Here is a 12,500-nt window from a genome sequence, read left to right on the forward strand (position 1 = left end):
GATAGAGGAGAGGTGGTCTGATAGAGGAGAGGTGGTCTGATAGAGGAGAGGTGGTGGGTCTGATAGAGGAGAGGTGGTCTGATAGAGGAGAGGTGGTGGGTCTGATAGAGGAGAGGTGGTGGGTCTGATAGAGGAGAGGTGGTCTGATAGAGGAGAGGTGGTCTGATAGAGGAGAGGTGGTCTGATAGAGGAGAGGTGGTGGGTCTGATAGAGGAGAGGTGGTGGGTCTGATAGAGGAGAGGTGGTGGTCTGATAGAGGAGAGGTGGTGGGTCTGATAGAGGAGAGGTGGTCTGATAGAGGAGAGGTGGTCTGATAGAGGAGAGGTGGTGGGTCTGATAGAGGAGAGGTGGTGGGTCTGATAGAGGAGAGGTGGTGGTCTGATAGAGGAGAGGTGGTCTGATAGAGGAGAGGTGGTCTGATAGAGGAGAGGTGGTGGGTCTGATAGAGGAGAGGTGGTGGGTCTGATAGAGGAGAGGTGGTGGGTCTGATAGAGGAGAGGTGGTGGTCTGATAGAGGAGAGGTGGTGGGTCTGATAGAGGAGAGGTGGTCTGATAGAGGAGAGGTGGTGGGTCTGATAGAGGAGAGGTGGTGGGTCTGATAGAGGAGAGGTGGTGGTCTGATAGAGGAGAGGTGGTGGGTCTGATAGAGGAGAGGTGGTGGGTCTGATAGAGGAGAGGTGGTCTGATAGAGGAGAGGTGGTGGTCTGATAGAGGAGAGGTGGTGGGTCTGATAGAGGAGAGGTGGTGGGTCTGATAGAGGAGAGGTGGTCTGATAGAGGAGAGGTGGTGGGTCTGATAGAGGAGAGGTGGTGGTCTGATAGAGGAGAGGTGGTCTGATAGAGGAGAGGTGGTGGGTCTGATAGAGGAGAGGTGGTGGTCTGATAGAGGAGAGGTGGTGGGTCTGATAGAGGAGAGGTGGTGGTCTGATAGAGGAGAGGTGGTGGGTCTGATAGAGGAGAGGTGGTGGTCTGATAGAGGAGAGGTGGTGGGTCTGATAGAGGAGAGGTGGTCTGATAGAGGAGAGGTGGTGGTCTGATAGAGGAGAGGTGGTCTGATAGAGGAGAGGTGGTGGGTCTGATAGAGGAGAGGTGGTGGTCTGATAGAGGAGAGGTGGTGGGTCTGATAGAGGAGAGGTGGTCTGATAGAGGAGAGGTGGTGGGTCTGATAGAGGAGAGGTGGTGGGTCTGATAGAGGAGAGGTGGTGGTCTGATAGAGGAGAGGTGGTGGTCTGATAGAGGAGAGGTGGTGGGTCTGATAGAGGAGAGGTGGTCTGATAGAGGAGAGGTGGTCTGATAGAGGAGAGGTGGTGGGTCTGATAGAGGAGAGGTGGTGGGTCTGATAGAGGAGAGGTGGTGGGTCTGATAGAGGAGAGGTGGTGGGTCTGATAGAGGAGAGGTGGTGGGTCTGATAGAGGAGAGGTGGTGGTCTGATAGAGGAGAGGTGGTGGGTCTGATAGAGGAGAGGTGGTCTGATAGAGGAGAGGTGGTCTGATAGAGGAGAGGTGGTGGGTCTGATAGAGGAGAGGTGGTGGGTCTGATAGAGGAGAGGTGGTGGGTCTGATAGAGGAGAGGTGGTGGGTCTGATAGAGGAGAGGTGGTGGGTCTGATAGAGGAGAGGTGGTGGTCTGATAGAGGAGAGGTGGTGGGTCTGATAGAGGAGAGGTGGTCTGATAGAGGAGAGGTGGTCTGATAGAGGAGAGGTGGTGGGTCTGATAGAGGAGAGGTGGTGGGTCTGATAGAGGAGAGGTGGTGGGTCTGATAGAGGAGAGGTGGTGGTCTGATAGAGGAGAGGTGGTGGGTCTGATAGAGGAGAGGTGGTCTGATAGAGGAGAGGTGGTGGGTCTGATAGAGGAGAGGTGGTGGGTCTGATAGAGGAGAGGTGGTGGTCTGATAGAGGAGAGGTGGTGGGTCTGATAGAGGAGAGGTGGTGGGTCTGATAGAGGAGAGGTGGTCTGATAGAGGAGAGGTGGTGGGTCTGATAGAGGAGAGGTGGTGGGTCTGATAGAGGAGAGGTGGTGGGTCTGATAGAGGAGAGGTGGTCTGATAGAGGAGAGGTGGTGGGTCTGATAGAGGAGAGGTGGTGGGTCTGATAGAGGAGAGGTGGTGGGTCTGATAGAGGAGAGGTGGTGGTCTGATAGAGGAGAGGTGGTGGTCTGATGCTGTGCTGCTCCAGGACAAGCCGGATGCGGCCAGCGTGCGGGAGCTCCACCAGGCCCTGTCTCTGGGGGCCCTGGGGCCGGAGAGGAGGCTGCACCTGCTGGCCGCTCAGCTGGGCTCCGACGGCCAGGCCCCCGACGGCCAGGCCCCCCCCTGCAGCCTGCAGGCCTTCCAGGAGATCCTGCTGCAGCTGGTCTGAGCTCCAGGCCCCCCCCCCCCCCCCGCCAGAGGGGTCTACACCGTCACCATGACGATGAGCAGCCTCACTCAGGGCAGGACGACAGGCGTGTACTGCAGGACTGAGTCAGTCTGAGTTTCCCAGAGTCCAACAGAAACAGAGCGCTGTCACATCATGGGCCAGTTTTACACACGGATTAAGCTTAGTCTTGCCTGAAATTGACTTTTGGATCCATTCCAAATTGAATTTTGCCCAAATTGAATTGATTTAGTCTGTGAAACTGGCCCTATAGCCGTTATAGACCTACAGTGACACAAGGACAATTGTATTTTTTGAAGACTATACGCATGCAAAATGTCAGTTTTATTGTAGCAGATATTTTAAGAGTTAGGACATTTTTTTACATTTGAATTTGAACACATTTTAAGTTTTAATTGTAAATAAGAGAGGTGTTGGTGTTTTGGGGAGATGAAAAGGGAAATATGCTCCAAAACTATTTTTTAATCGGTGTTTGCAGGCAACCAGATGATTCTTCAGCAAACATGTTTTTGTGGAAGGAACACACTGGAGCCCTTATCAGTGTTTATGAGGCCATGGGACGGAACATTGATCTTAGTGTGGTGAAACATCAGGGTGTCGATTTTTCAGAAACTGCCTGTTACTGTCAGTGTTACTCATCATGATTTTCCTTAGCTCTGGAAAACATCGCATTAAAGTGATTAAAGTATTTATGACACTAACTACAGTCACACTAATCTCGAGTTCAGAATTTAGTTTTCATTTCAAATATAACATCCTACACAACATCCTTCTATACTGTGATACATGTGCTTTGGTGTCAGATCAGAGATTTGTGGTATGTCTAAGAAAACATTTTGAATGTATAAATGTAGTTTTCCTATTGAAATGAATCAGTGAATCTTAAATTATTCAAGATGTAGATTTTTATATTAATCACAGTGTAAATTCTCTTTGTACATATACTTTGGTATAATTGCTGAATTGAATAGTAAATTGATTTAGCACTGCCCTAACAGTTTAGTCCACGTGAAAGTTTGTGAAATACAGGTCTGTCGCCATGTCTTAAGCTTTCCGGTATTTTCTGATTTACATGCAGCTGTCATGTCGACTGTTTATTCCAGTACTACTTGTTTTTATTTTTTATTGTGCAGTATTACAAGGCAGACATTGATCTTACATTTTCGTAGTCACAGAGGAAACACTGGTACGTGGACTCATGTATTCTTGACAAGTTGTGAATTTCATGTAAATGTATTTTGAGCTTTGCAATGAAATTGTATGCCCCGAAAAATAAATGTAAAAAAATACTCCTTCAAAAGTAATAGGGATGTCCAGTTCTTATAACGTGTAAAAACGTTATAAGTACAACATTCTTGTCCATAAAAAAGAAAAACATCCAATACCCATTCTCCACAGATAAGGAAAATGTTTCCAGAGTAATCGATGGCGAAATTTATTTCCAGAATTGTGTGGGTCCTTATCGGAGCTGGACTTTCACGTCTAGGAGTGATCCTTAAGAGAGTCCATGAAGGTGGAGAACTGGCCGGGGTGAAAGCGCTTGTACAGTTCTACTTTCCTCCTGATCTGCTTTGGGGTGTCCTGGTAATAATTCTTCTCATCTTTAGCCATCGCCTACGATGACAGAGAAACAGGAGCGTTTATATTAACATTTAACAAACCAGCGATGCCCTGATGGAATCAGGACACTCTAATCCCTCACCTTAAAGTCGTCACTGTGCTCTCTGATCATATACTGCAGATACTCGATCATATCGGTGGAGAGGGACCGTGTGTCTTTCCCTGGGAGACTTGCTTCTGCCTCCAGACCTTGTGAAGAACAGAGTAATGCATCACTACACAGGGGATATAAAACAGTACACCTCCCATGGGTTATGTGGCTTACTTAAATCAGTACATTACCGTAAGCAGACACTTGCCCAAAGCAACTTACAAGGTGTCAACACAGCAAAGCTTTTTTTCCTTTTTAAACATTTATTTGCTCAAATTCTTACCTTTGATGACGTATGGTTTCCTTACCAGGGGGCCAGTGGTCTTATCTTCCGTTTCAGTCCCGGAAATCTGATAATTATGATGTAATAAAAATGCCGATCAGGATTATTGAAGTCCAAACTCTAAAAACGTGGCACTGACTCTAAGCGTTATTGAGCCACACACCTACAAACACGTACGACATTCCCAACTTACCATCTGCTTGCCCACCGGGAGAGAGACGTTCGGGTCAAAAGCGAGTCCCATGTCTGACAGGTTCCGGGCTACTGACCTCTTATCGTTCCAGGCATGTCGGATCTGCGGACTGAAATTTCACAGCATCTCAACAACACGCTGACGCATTTTAATAGCTAGGCATGTTGTATCATAGATTTGTACCTAAACGGGCCTCGGAACGGTATTATACAGCTCCTGTTTATGTAGTTGTATGTGGCACGTTACCAGTCAAATGGATAACCAAGTGTTTAATTTCGCTAGCTTGATAGGTCGTCTTCGTACATTAGCGTGGCTGCTATATTAGCCATCTGGTTAGCGAGCAAACGCAGACTATTCTAGTGATAATCAGCTTCACGTTAAAATACCATATTTTGTTTGCTAACAAATATGAAATTGTGTATGACGATGTACAATTTATGATTGTATCAGCTATAGCAAGATAATTCCGTTTAACCAGCTAGCTGCTTGTTTATACACGCACCCCCTAGCCTAATTTAGCTAGCTAGCTGGTTTGTTTGTTGGAATAGCACGATTTAGGTACGCAAGCTTGCTGCTGCCCTCGTTAGATAACTTGGTCCATCTTTTATAATTCCACTCACCACTCTATTCTTGGAGCCGCTGCCTTTTTGAACTTCCGTTTCAGCTTTTTCCTGTCCTGGTTATAATCATATTTCTTCTTTTTGTGCGATTTCTTTGCTTTCGGCATTTTGTCTAAAACAGTGAAACATGCACCACACAACGCATGTGGCCACCGTGTCACGTGACCATAGAGACCGCCTCTTCACCTCAGACTTTTTCTTCCGGTTTTTCAGAGCAAAGATCTTTTATTTAAACAGACGTACAACTCACGCTCAAGCTTCGATTCATATCCCGTCTTCCCAAAAATGTGTGCATCTATTTCTAATACCACGGCCACATAAACACCGATAATTAAGTTCCAGTGTATTCCCTCCACAAAAACATTTTCTGAATGTTGAATGTTGAAAATTCAGTTCAGATTACAGAATCATCATAGAAGTGTGCAACGCATTATCGGGGGTAAATTAAGACCCGACACAAGAGGTTCACAGTTTTAGCGGCTTTTCTGTTTTTAGAATACAGTTTATATAATATTTAATATCAAGTACAAAAGTGATAATAAAGGCTGTTTGTAAATTTAGATTTATAAATAATATTTCAGAATAAATTAAATTGTGACAGTGGTTTATTTGATAATTCGCCACTAAAAGTGAGGCTAAAATGAGATATAAAAATTTAAAATGGGATAATAATCACTTGGCTCAACTAAGATTTATATCTACAAAATGAGAGCTGCTTGTTTTATACATTTAGGCTATGTATATTCTTTTTTTAAATGACTTAAAGATTCTAGCACAGGATTAAAATTAAACAATTAGACTCTCCAATCAGCCTAACCTGCATGTCTTTGGACTGTGGGAGGAAACCCATGCGCACACAGGGAGAACATGCAAACTCCACACAGAGAGGCCCTGGGTGACCGGGATTCAAACCCAGGACCTCCTTGCTGTGAGGCGGCAGTGCTACCCACTGCACCATCCGTGCCGTCCAACGATTCAAATTAAGTTGATTAAATTGAAATGAAAGCTGTATTTTCTGAGTTCTTAATGATCACCTTAGGTCTGCCGCATCTGCTGAGAATTAGTCTTAATTCTCACAAAACTCACTTTGCATCTCTTCAGATTTTACACAGGAATAGCACCATGCCCATGGCTGCTAGCATTTGTATTTGGAGTGTATGAATGTGGGGGATTTGCTGATACTGATTGCCTAAGCAGCAGACAGAAGAGTCTAATTGTAGGCTGCAACTGAAGTCAAATGCACGATGCTACTAATGAGTGCTTTAGTGAAAGAAACTGTAATACCAATCATCCTGTACAATTATCAAAATTGCTCCAGATCTTCTGCAATTAGCAGACTGAGGTAAACAGAGTGGATGAGGTGGCTCTGGGAGACAGGGATACAGTTCCGAAAATGATCCACAAAAAACAAACCAGCTTCTCAAACTTATCTGAACAAATATTACATATCTTCTTTCATTTTTTATTTCAATATTATTGTCCAAGATAACGTGCATATTTTACATCCATGCATATTGTTCATTGGTCTGTATGTTTGTGAAAGTTGTTGACACTGTGTACTTTGCTCAGGGTTCTAAGGTCACATGTAGGAAAGGTGTGTAGTAGAAACATGCAAATTACTTTCTCCTCAGACTACAGAACTATTTGCAAATGCAAATTTTCTTGAACTCAACTGTTTCAGACTGTTTGGAGTCACTGTAATCAATCTGAACCTGTTCTATGTGGATCTAGTATGAACAAAGTATTATAGACAGCCACTACAACTCCTGTACAGTTGCATTTGTATTTATCTTGGTATCTTATTTATCACTTCAATTGCTTCCCCTATTACTTACTGGCTTGGCCTGTTTACCATGTGAACTCGGCTTAATGTTCATGACAGATTCTTTGTGAATTGTACCTTATCCAACCTGTACTGTAGTTATTCTAATGACCTCTGGTATGCACTTACTGTAAGTGGCTTTGGATGTAAGAGTCTGCACAATAAAATGCAATGTAACAACAAACTCAGCTTGCCAAGCCAAAGAAAGAGCAGAGAGTGACCTTCTGTTAAACATTTATGCAGGGCCTACCTCTCCCTAAAGCCTCCATTTCATTACAGACATGACTGAATCCCAGGTCAAACCCTGAGCGTTATATTACAGGCTCTGACATCCCATGCGAAATTAAATATTAACCATACACTGTATATGCAAATATTAACAGGACATCCCAGTCAGATGTAAGGGCTGCACATATCTTTGAACCTAAAATAATAAATCATGTTAAAGAGAGAATGTGTTTTTTGAAATACAATCTCCTGTGGGAATAGAATCACAACACAACTCTGCTTTTTGTAGAATAGAGTTTGATTCCAGTCTTTAGTCTTCAGAAATATTAATAAAAAGTCAAAGGAATGCAGTCAGCAGACCTCCAATAAGCCAGAGCCCCCTATGCCCTGGTTATGGGTTTGCACTTTGTTGTACGTCGCTCTGAATAAGAGCGTCTGCCAAATGCCATTAATGTAATTTAATGTAAAGATATATTCACATGCACACAGATAATTGAAGGGAATAATGATTACTGTGTGATTATTGTCTTCCATTCATTGACCTTCAAACTGCTGAGCTCCTCCAACATTCTAGCCCAAGCTGCAGACAGGAGTATTGACCGTTAATATGACTTACTCAGTTAGGTTATCGCTTAGTTCATATTACACTGCGTTCATATAGATAAACATTCTACTCCTCCTCCATCTCACTGCAGCATCAGGTGATCACCGCCTCTTGCTGCCCTCTCTGACGACCTTTGAGATGATAATAATGATAATAATAATAATGATAATGATAATAATAATAATAATAATAATAATAATAATACTTTGTGGTGCAGCTCTTCGCCTCACAGCAAGGAGGTCCTGGGTTCGAATCCCCGTCGGCCGGGGCCTCTCTGTGTGGAGTTTGCATGTTCTCCCCGTGTCTGCGTGGGTTTCCTCCGGGAACTCCGGTTTCCTCCCACAGTCCAAAGACATGCAGGTTAGGCTGATTGGAGAGTCTAAATTGCCCGTAGGTATGAGTATGTGAGTGAATGGTGTGTGTGCCCTGCGATGGACTGGCGACCTGTCCAGGGTGTATTCCTGCCTTTCGCCCAATGTATGCTGGGATAGGCTCCAGCCCCCCTGCGACCCTGTTCAGGATAAGCGGGTTAAGATAATGGATGGATGGATGGATGGTGCAGCTCTTTACCTGCTCTGCTTTGTACCATGATAGTCGCCCCCTCCAGGTTATAAATGGGGATGCAGTTTTGAGATGACATAACCCCTCAGCAGGCGTCCCCCAGGGTTTTGTCCTTGGTCCTCTCCTTTTGTCTCTGGTTGTCATGGTTCCGTCATCTCCTCCCATGGCCTGCCTTATCACTGCTATGCCCCATTCCCCTTGTGGTACACCCCCAAACCCATTTTCACACACTGCCAAGTGTGTGTGGCCAAAAAGGCGCAACTTCTGAGAAAGAAACCTGAATCTGAATATAACAGACTGTAAGCTGGCACAGCATTGGAGGTTTGATGGGTCTATTATTATGCACTAATGAACCTTTATTTATAGAGAGTTTGGTTTGTCTGGTTCAGGTTCTGCTCAGATGAGGATGAAACCAAGCTTTTGCACGGCACTGTATTTTCTCAAGCCAGGTCAAATTTAAAGTGAAAGATCTAAAGTGGAATTGACTGAGTTTTTCCATTCCAAATCCTAAAGCAAATTTAATTATTTGTTCAACTGGATTCAGGAAAATGTATTCCTTACTCCTGGAAATATTCAAAAAGGCTGCCAGAACTATGGCACAACTATGGCAGTATGGCCAAGCGAAAATCGGTTTACAAAAAGAAATTCATGCAAAAGTGTATGATACAATCTTTAAAAAAATGATTCTATTTTTAAAAGCTTAGTTCAAAGGGCACCACCTATTGAAGAGAGTGAATACATACGCTGAAACGTTTCTGTTCCACTGTCAACGTTTTAGCCACCCACTAGATGTCACTGTATACAAAGTAAAAAATGTTGGGGCTCGGTCATGCAGGCAAATAAGATATACTTTCATTTAAAACATTGCCTATCCCGCATAGTTTAGAATAAATAATACTTTTCAAATGCTTCAACAGTTTTACTTACAAAATTACACTGTGGTGGTTAAATTACAGTGTGAAGAATAGCTAAATCCACGTTCAATTTGATTTAAAATAAAAATAATAATACCATTAATGTCTGTAAATGTATATTTTTAAAACGATCAGCTGACTCTACCTCTCGTCTCAGTGCTGCGACGCGCAGGCCAGCTGCGTTTATGATTCTGAAGAACCCGCAACATTAGCGTGAATTTAATCCATATTTGGCATTATTAAGGCGTGGTTGTGAAGCAAAAAACCAATGAATAAAAGCGTAAATTTACGTACAATTTCAGCATACACCAATGGCGCTTGTGTAGGTGGGGTTCACTAGTAAACACAAGGTAGCCGGTTGAAATCCGCGTAGCACCCAGGCCGAGAACGACAGATCGAGCGACAGGACGGAGAGTTTATTCGGGGCTGGCAAATTCCGTTTTGGGGGGGTAGGGGAGGACATACTCACTGACAGCCCGGCGGCGAGGTTGGGCCTGTGGAACCTATCACCCAGGAAAACATGGAACTTGAGAATATCGTGGCCAACACGGTTCTGCTGAAAGCGAGAGAAGGTAAGCGAGCTGAGGCGAGGAGGGGAAGGGAGAGTCGGGCTGACAGCTCTCAGAACACAGCCTCGAACTGCTCGGAAAAGCCGGGGATTCCCCGCATCAGCCTAGGCCACAGATAAGGGTATAGACCGGGCGCTAACGGTACATTCTTTTATTGGAAAAGCTTTGCAAACCTTAAAATAATTTCTCCTGCATCCGATTTTGTCTAGCTTTTTTCTGTCTGCCAGATTGAATATATTTCTCTATCTCTCGCGTAACCTTGGAAAACAGGCTGTGGCGGAAAGATGCGACTGCCATCCAGGATGCAGCCGTTCTGCAGCGAGGCTTCTGATTTTTCGATTTAGCCGAAGCATCCCTCTGCCGTGCTCGGCTTGCTAAAGCTAACGCCAGCTAATGTCAATTTGTGGCACGCATGAAGATGAGAACGTTTGCGGCTGTGTTAGATGGGGGGGTTTATCTAACAAGCATTTGCTAACCGAGGCAACAGTAACTAACATTTATGTCAACATCTATGTCGGTACATTATGACATTTAGTAGCCTATGCATTCAGGTTAGCTAAAATAGCCTATTAGATGACTTAGTTTGCTAAATGGGTGGGTAACCCCGGCGATTATACATATTTAATGTGACAGTAATCAGTTAACGCTTACATCCAACGTATTATTGGAGGGATTTCATTTTTATTTATTATGTGTTTCTTCGTTTGTTTCGCCATTGCTTTTATATTGTAACTAGTAACTGGGTAGATTTAGTAAGAATGTTCTAATGGTTTCATGTTCAAATGAGCGTTTCATTTCCTCTAGCCCGTCCTTCATCGTGCTACGGAGTCCGTCAAACCCGACAGCGGTTAGGGTGATCTGAAAGATCTCTTCATTTTCAGGTTTTAAAAGAGCGGTAGGATTTATTCAGAGAAACTGCACTCTCTGAGCTCTGACCTGTGTATACTTTCAGAAAATTGGTTGATTTAGGCGACTAAAAATCTTTAGTTAGTGCTAATAGTAGTGTTTTAGTCGTATTAAAACACAATTTGTTCATAATTTCCTCCAGTTCATAATATCTGCTTTTCAAGGATCAGAAACAAGCTTCATTTATGAAAGGATTCCTGGGAGTGATTTTTAACATCAATTGACCCGAGATAGGCAATTTTACAAAATAGCTAATCTGATGATAACACTGCGGCAGGTTCTGTACACCCTTAACCTACAAGACTGAATCATACAGCCCGGTTCCACATTAGGATCTATTACCATATCTTTCACAAAGGAGTGCCATCTCTGACTGTAACTCTTAAGCAACCTACTTTTGTCGCTTCGTTAGTTCTCTAATTCTTTCATTTCCTTTCCTCCCGTTTCCTTCCTGTTTTGGGCAGTAGGGTACCCAATGTGGCGGCCTGCGAGCAAGTGACTGTCTTGATGAATAGGCCAATACCCTAAAACCGTCATCTTTTCGGCATCTCTTTGTATACAAGAGTCCTTATACACATTTACTGCATGAAGCGACTGAAGAAGATGCCGAACGGGGTTCCTGTTGATGTACTGTAAGAGGCTGCAGCAAGTTTCACATTTTAACTAACTCCGCGTAATATGTACGATCTGTTCGCGGAGAGGAGGTCCAGCGTCACTCCCCGGGTGTATAACGGTCCCGTCTGTTGCCAACGACATTCTGCGCTTTGATGCCTTGGATATAAAGGGGCAAATGACAGATTTATTTTTCCACATTCCCACAGAATGTGCTTTCCAGTTAATTACCTGTGTGAATATTGTGCCCCCAAGATTGCATATTTTAACAAGTGAGCACTTTACAGCGTTCCTCCATAAAAGTTGATGAGAATACACCAGACCTGTCTTGCTAGAATAACTTTACTCATATTTTAACCTGTATGGCGGGCTTGATCAGAATCTGATCTGTCCTGCATGTGCTTAGGCCAGTTGTGTGTGTGTGAGAGAGAGAGTGTGTGTGTGTGTGTGTGTGTGTGTGTGTGTGTGCGCGTGTGTGAGAGTGAGTGTGTGTATGTGTGTGTGTGTGTGTGTGTGTGTGCATTTCTTATCATATTTTGTCAGTAACTCAGTATTCATTTAGCTATTATTATAGCAAAAGCACATTATTGCTAAATGCTAGCACATTATTATTATTATAGCATATCTTTGCACATTATTGATCAATTTTAGCACAAGAGCTTCAGGTACCTTGAGGTGCCCAGCACAGGGAGAATGTACACTCAGTGAGCACTTTATTAGGTATTAGACTTAATACATTTTTACTTATTGGTCTTCTGCTGCAGTAGCCTATCCAGGTTTGACGCATTGTTACATTACATTACATTACATTACATTACATTACATTACATTACATTAATGGCATTTTGGCAGTCGCTCTTATCCAGAGTGACGTACAGATGATTAGACTAAGCAGGAGACAATCCTCCCCTGGAGCAATGCAGGGTTAAGGGCCTTGCTCAAGGGCCCAACGGCTGTGCGGATCTTATGGTGGCTACATTGTAATCAAACCACCGACCTTGTGTGTCCCAGTCATTTACCTTAACCACCACGCTACAGGCCGCCCAGTTAATGCATTGTGTGTTCAGGGATGCTCTTCGGCATCAACAAGCTTGTAGGGTAGTG

At 43.9% G+C, this 12,500-nt stretch overlaps 3 protein-coding genes across 4 annotated transcripts in view; 2 read left to right on the forward strand and 1 right to left on the reverse strand.

Moving 5' to 3' along the window:
- The window catches only part of arl10 (ADP-ribosylation factor-like 10), a 10,577-nt gene extending 6,904 nt beyond the window's left edge, over window positions 1–3,673 (forward strand). For both annotated transcript variants that reach the window (XM_061248654.1, XM_061248653.1), the window contains exon 5: window positions 2,173–3,673. In XM_061248654.1, the coding sequence (XP_061104638.1) occupies window positions 2,173–2,355 (183 nt within the window). In that variant the 3' untranslated portion in view covers window positions 2,356–3,673. The remainder of the gene's footprint in view (window positions 1–2,172) is intronic.
- On the reverse strand, window positions 3,467–5,372 carry nop16 (NOP16 nucleolar protein homolog (yeast)). Its single transcript, XM_061248656.1, has 5 exons — window positions 5,181–5,372; window positions 4,561–4,669; window positions 4,368–4,434; window positions 4,076–4,182; window positions 3,467–3,987 (listed from the first exon to the last, which is right to left on the reverse strand). The coding sequence occupies exons 1-5, from the start codon at window positions 5,285–5,287 to the stop codon at window positions 3,856–3,858; spliced, it is 522 nt and encodes a 173-aa protein (XP_061104640.1). The 5' UTR covers window positions 5,288–5,372; the 3' UTR covers window positions 3,467–3,855.
- Window positions 5,373–9,527: 4,155 nt separating this feature from the next.
- The window catches only part of grk6 (G protein-coupled receptor kinase 6), a 49,364-nt gene continuing 46,391 nt past the window's right edge, over window positions 9,528–12,500 (forward strand). The window contains exon 1 of the mRNA XM_061248641.1: window positions 9,528–9,881. Coding sequence (XP_061104625.1) covers window positions 9,830–9,881 — 52 coding nt within the window. The 5' untranslated portion in view covers window positions 9,528–9,829. The remainder of the gene's footprint in view (window positions 9,882–12,500) is intronic.

This window comes from Conger conger, chromosome 7 (genome assembly GCF_963514075.1).
Source record: "Conger conger chromosome 7, fConCon1.1, whole genome shotgun sequence".
Taxonomy (NCBI): Eukaryota; Metazoa; Chordata; class Actinopteri; order Anguilliformes; family Congridae; genus Conger; species Conger conger.

Coding starts and splice junctions, on each gene's coding strand:
- nop16 (XM_061248656.1), bottom strand. CDS start 5,287: ATGCCGAAAGCAAAGAAATCGCACAAAAAGAAGAAATATGATTATAAC. Junction 4,670..5,180: donor GCGGCTCCAAGAATAGAGTG/GTGAGTGGAATT, acceptor GTGAAATTTCAG/TCCGCAGATCCGACATGCCT. Junction 3,988..4,075: donor AGCACAGTGACGACTTTAAG/GTGAGGGATTAG, acceptor CTGTCATCGTAG/GCGATGGCTAAAGATGAGAA.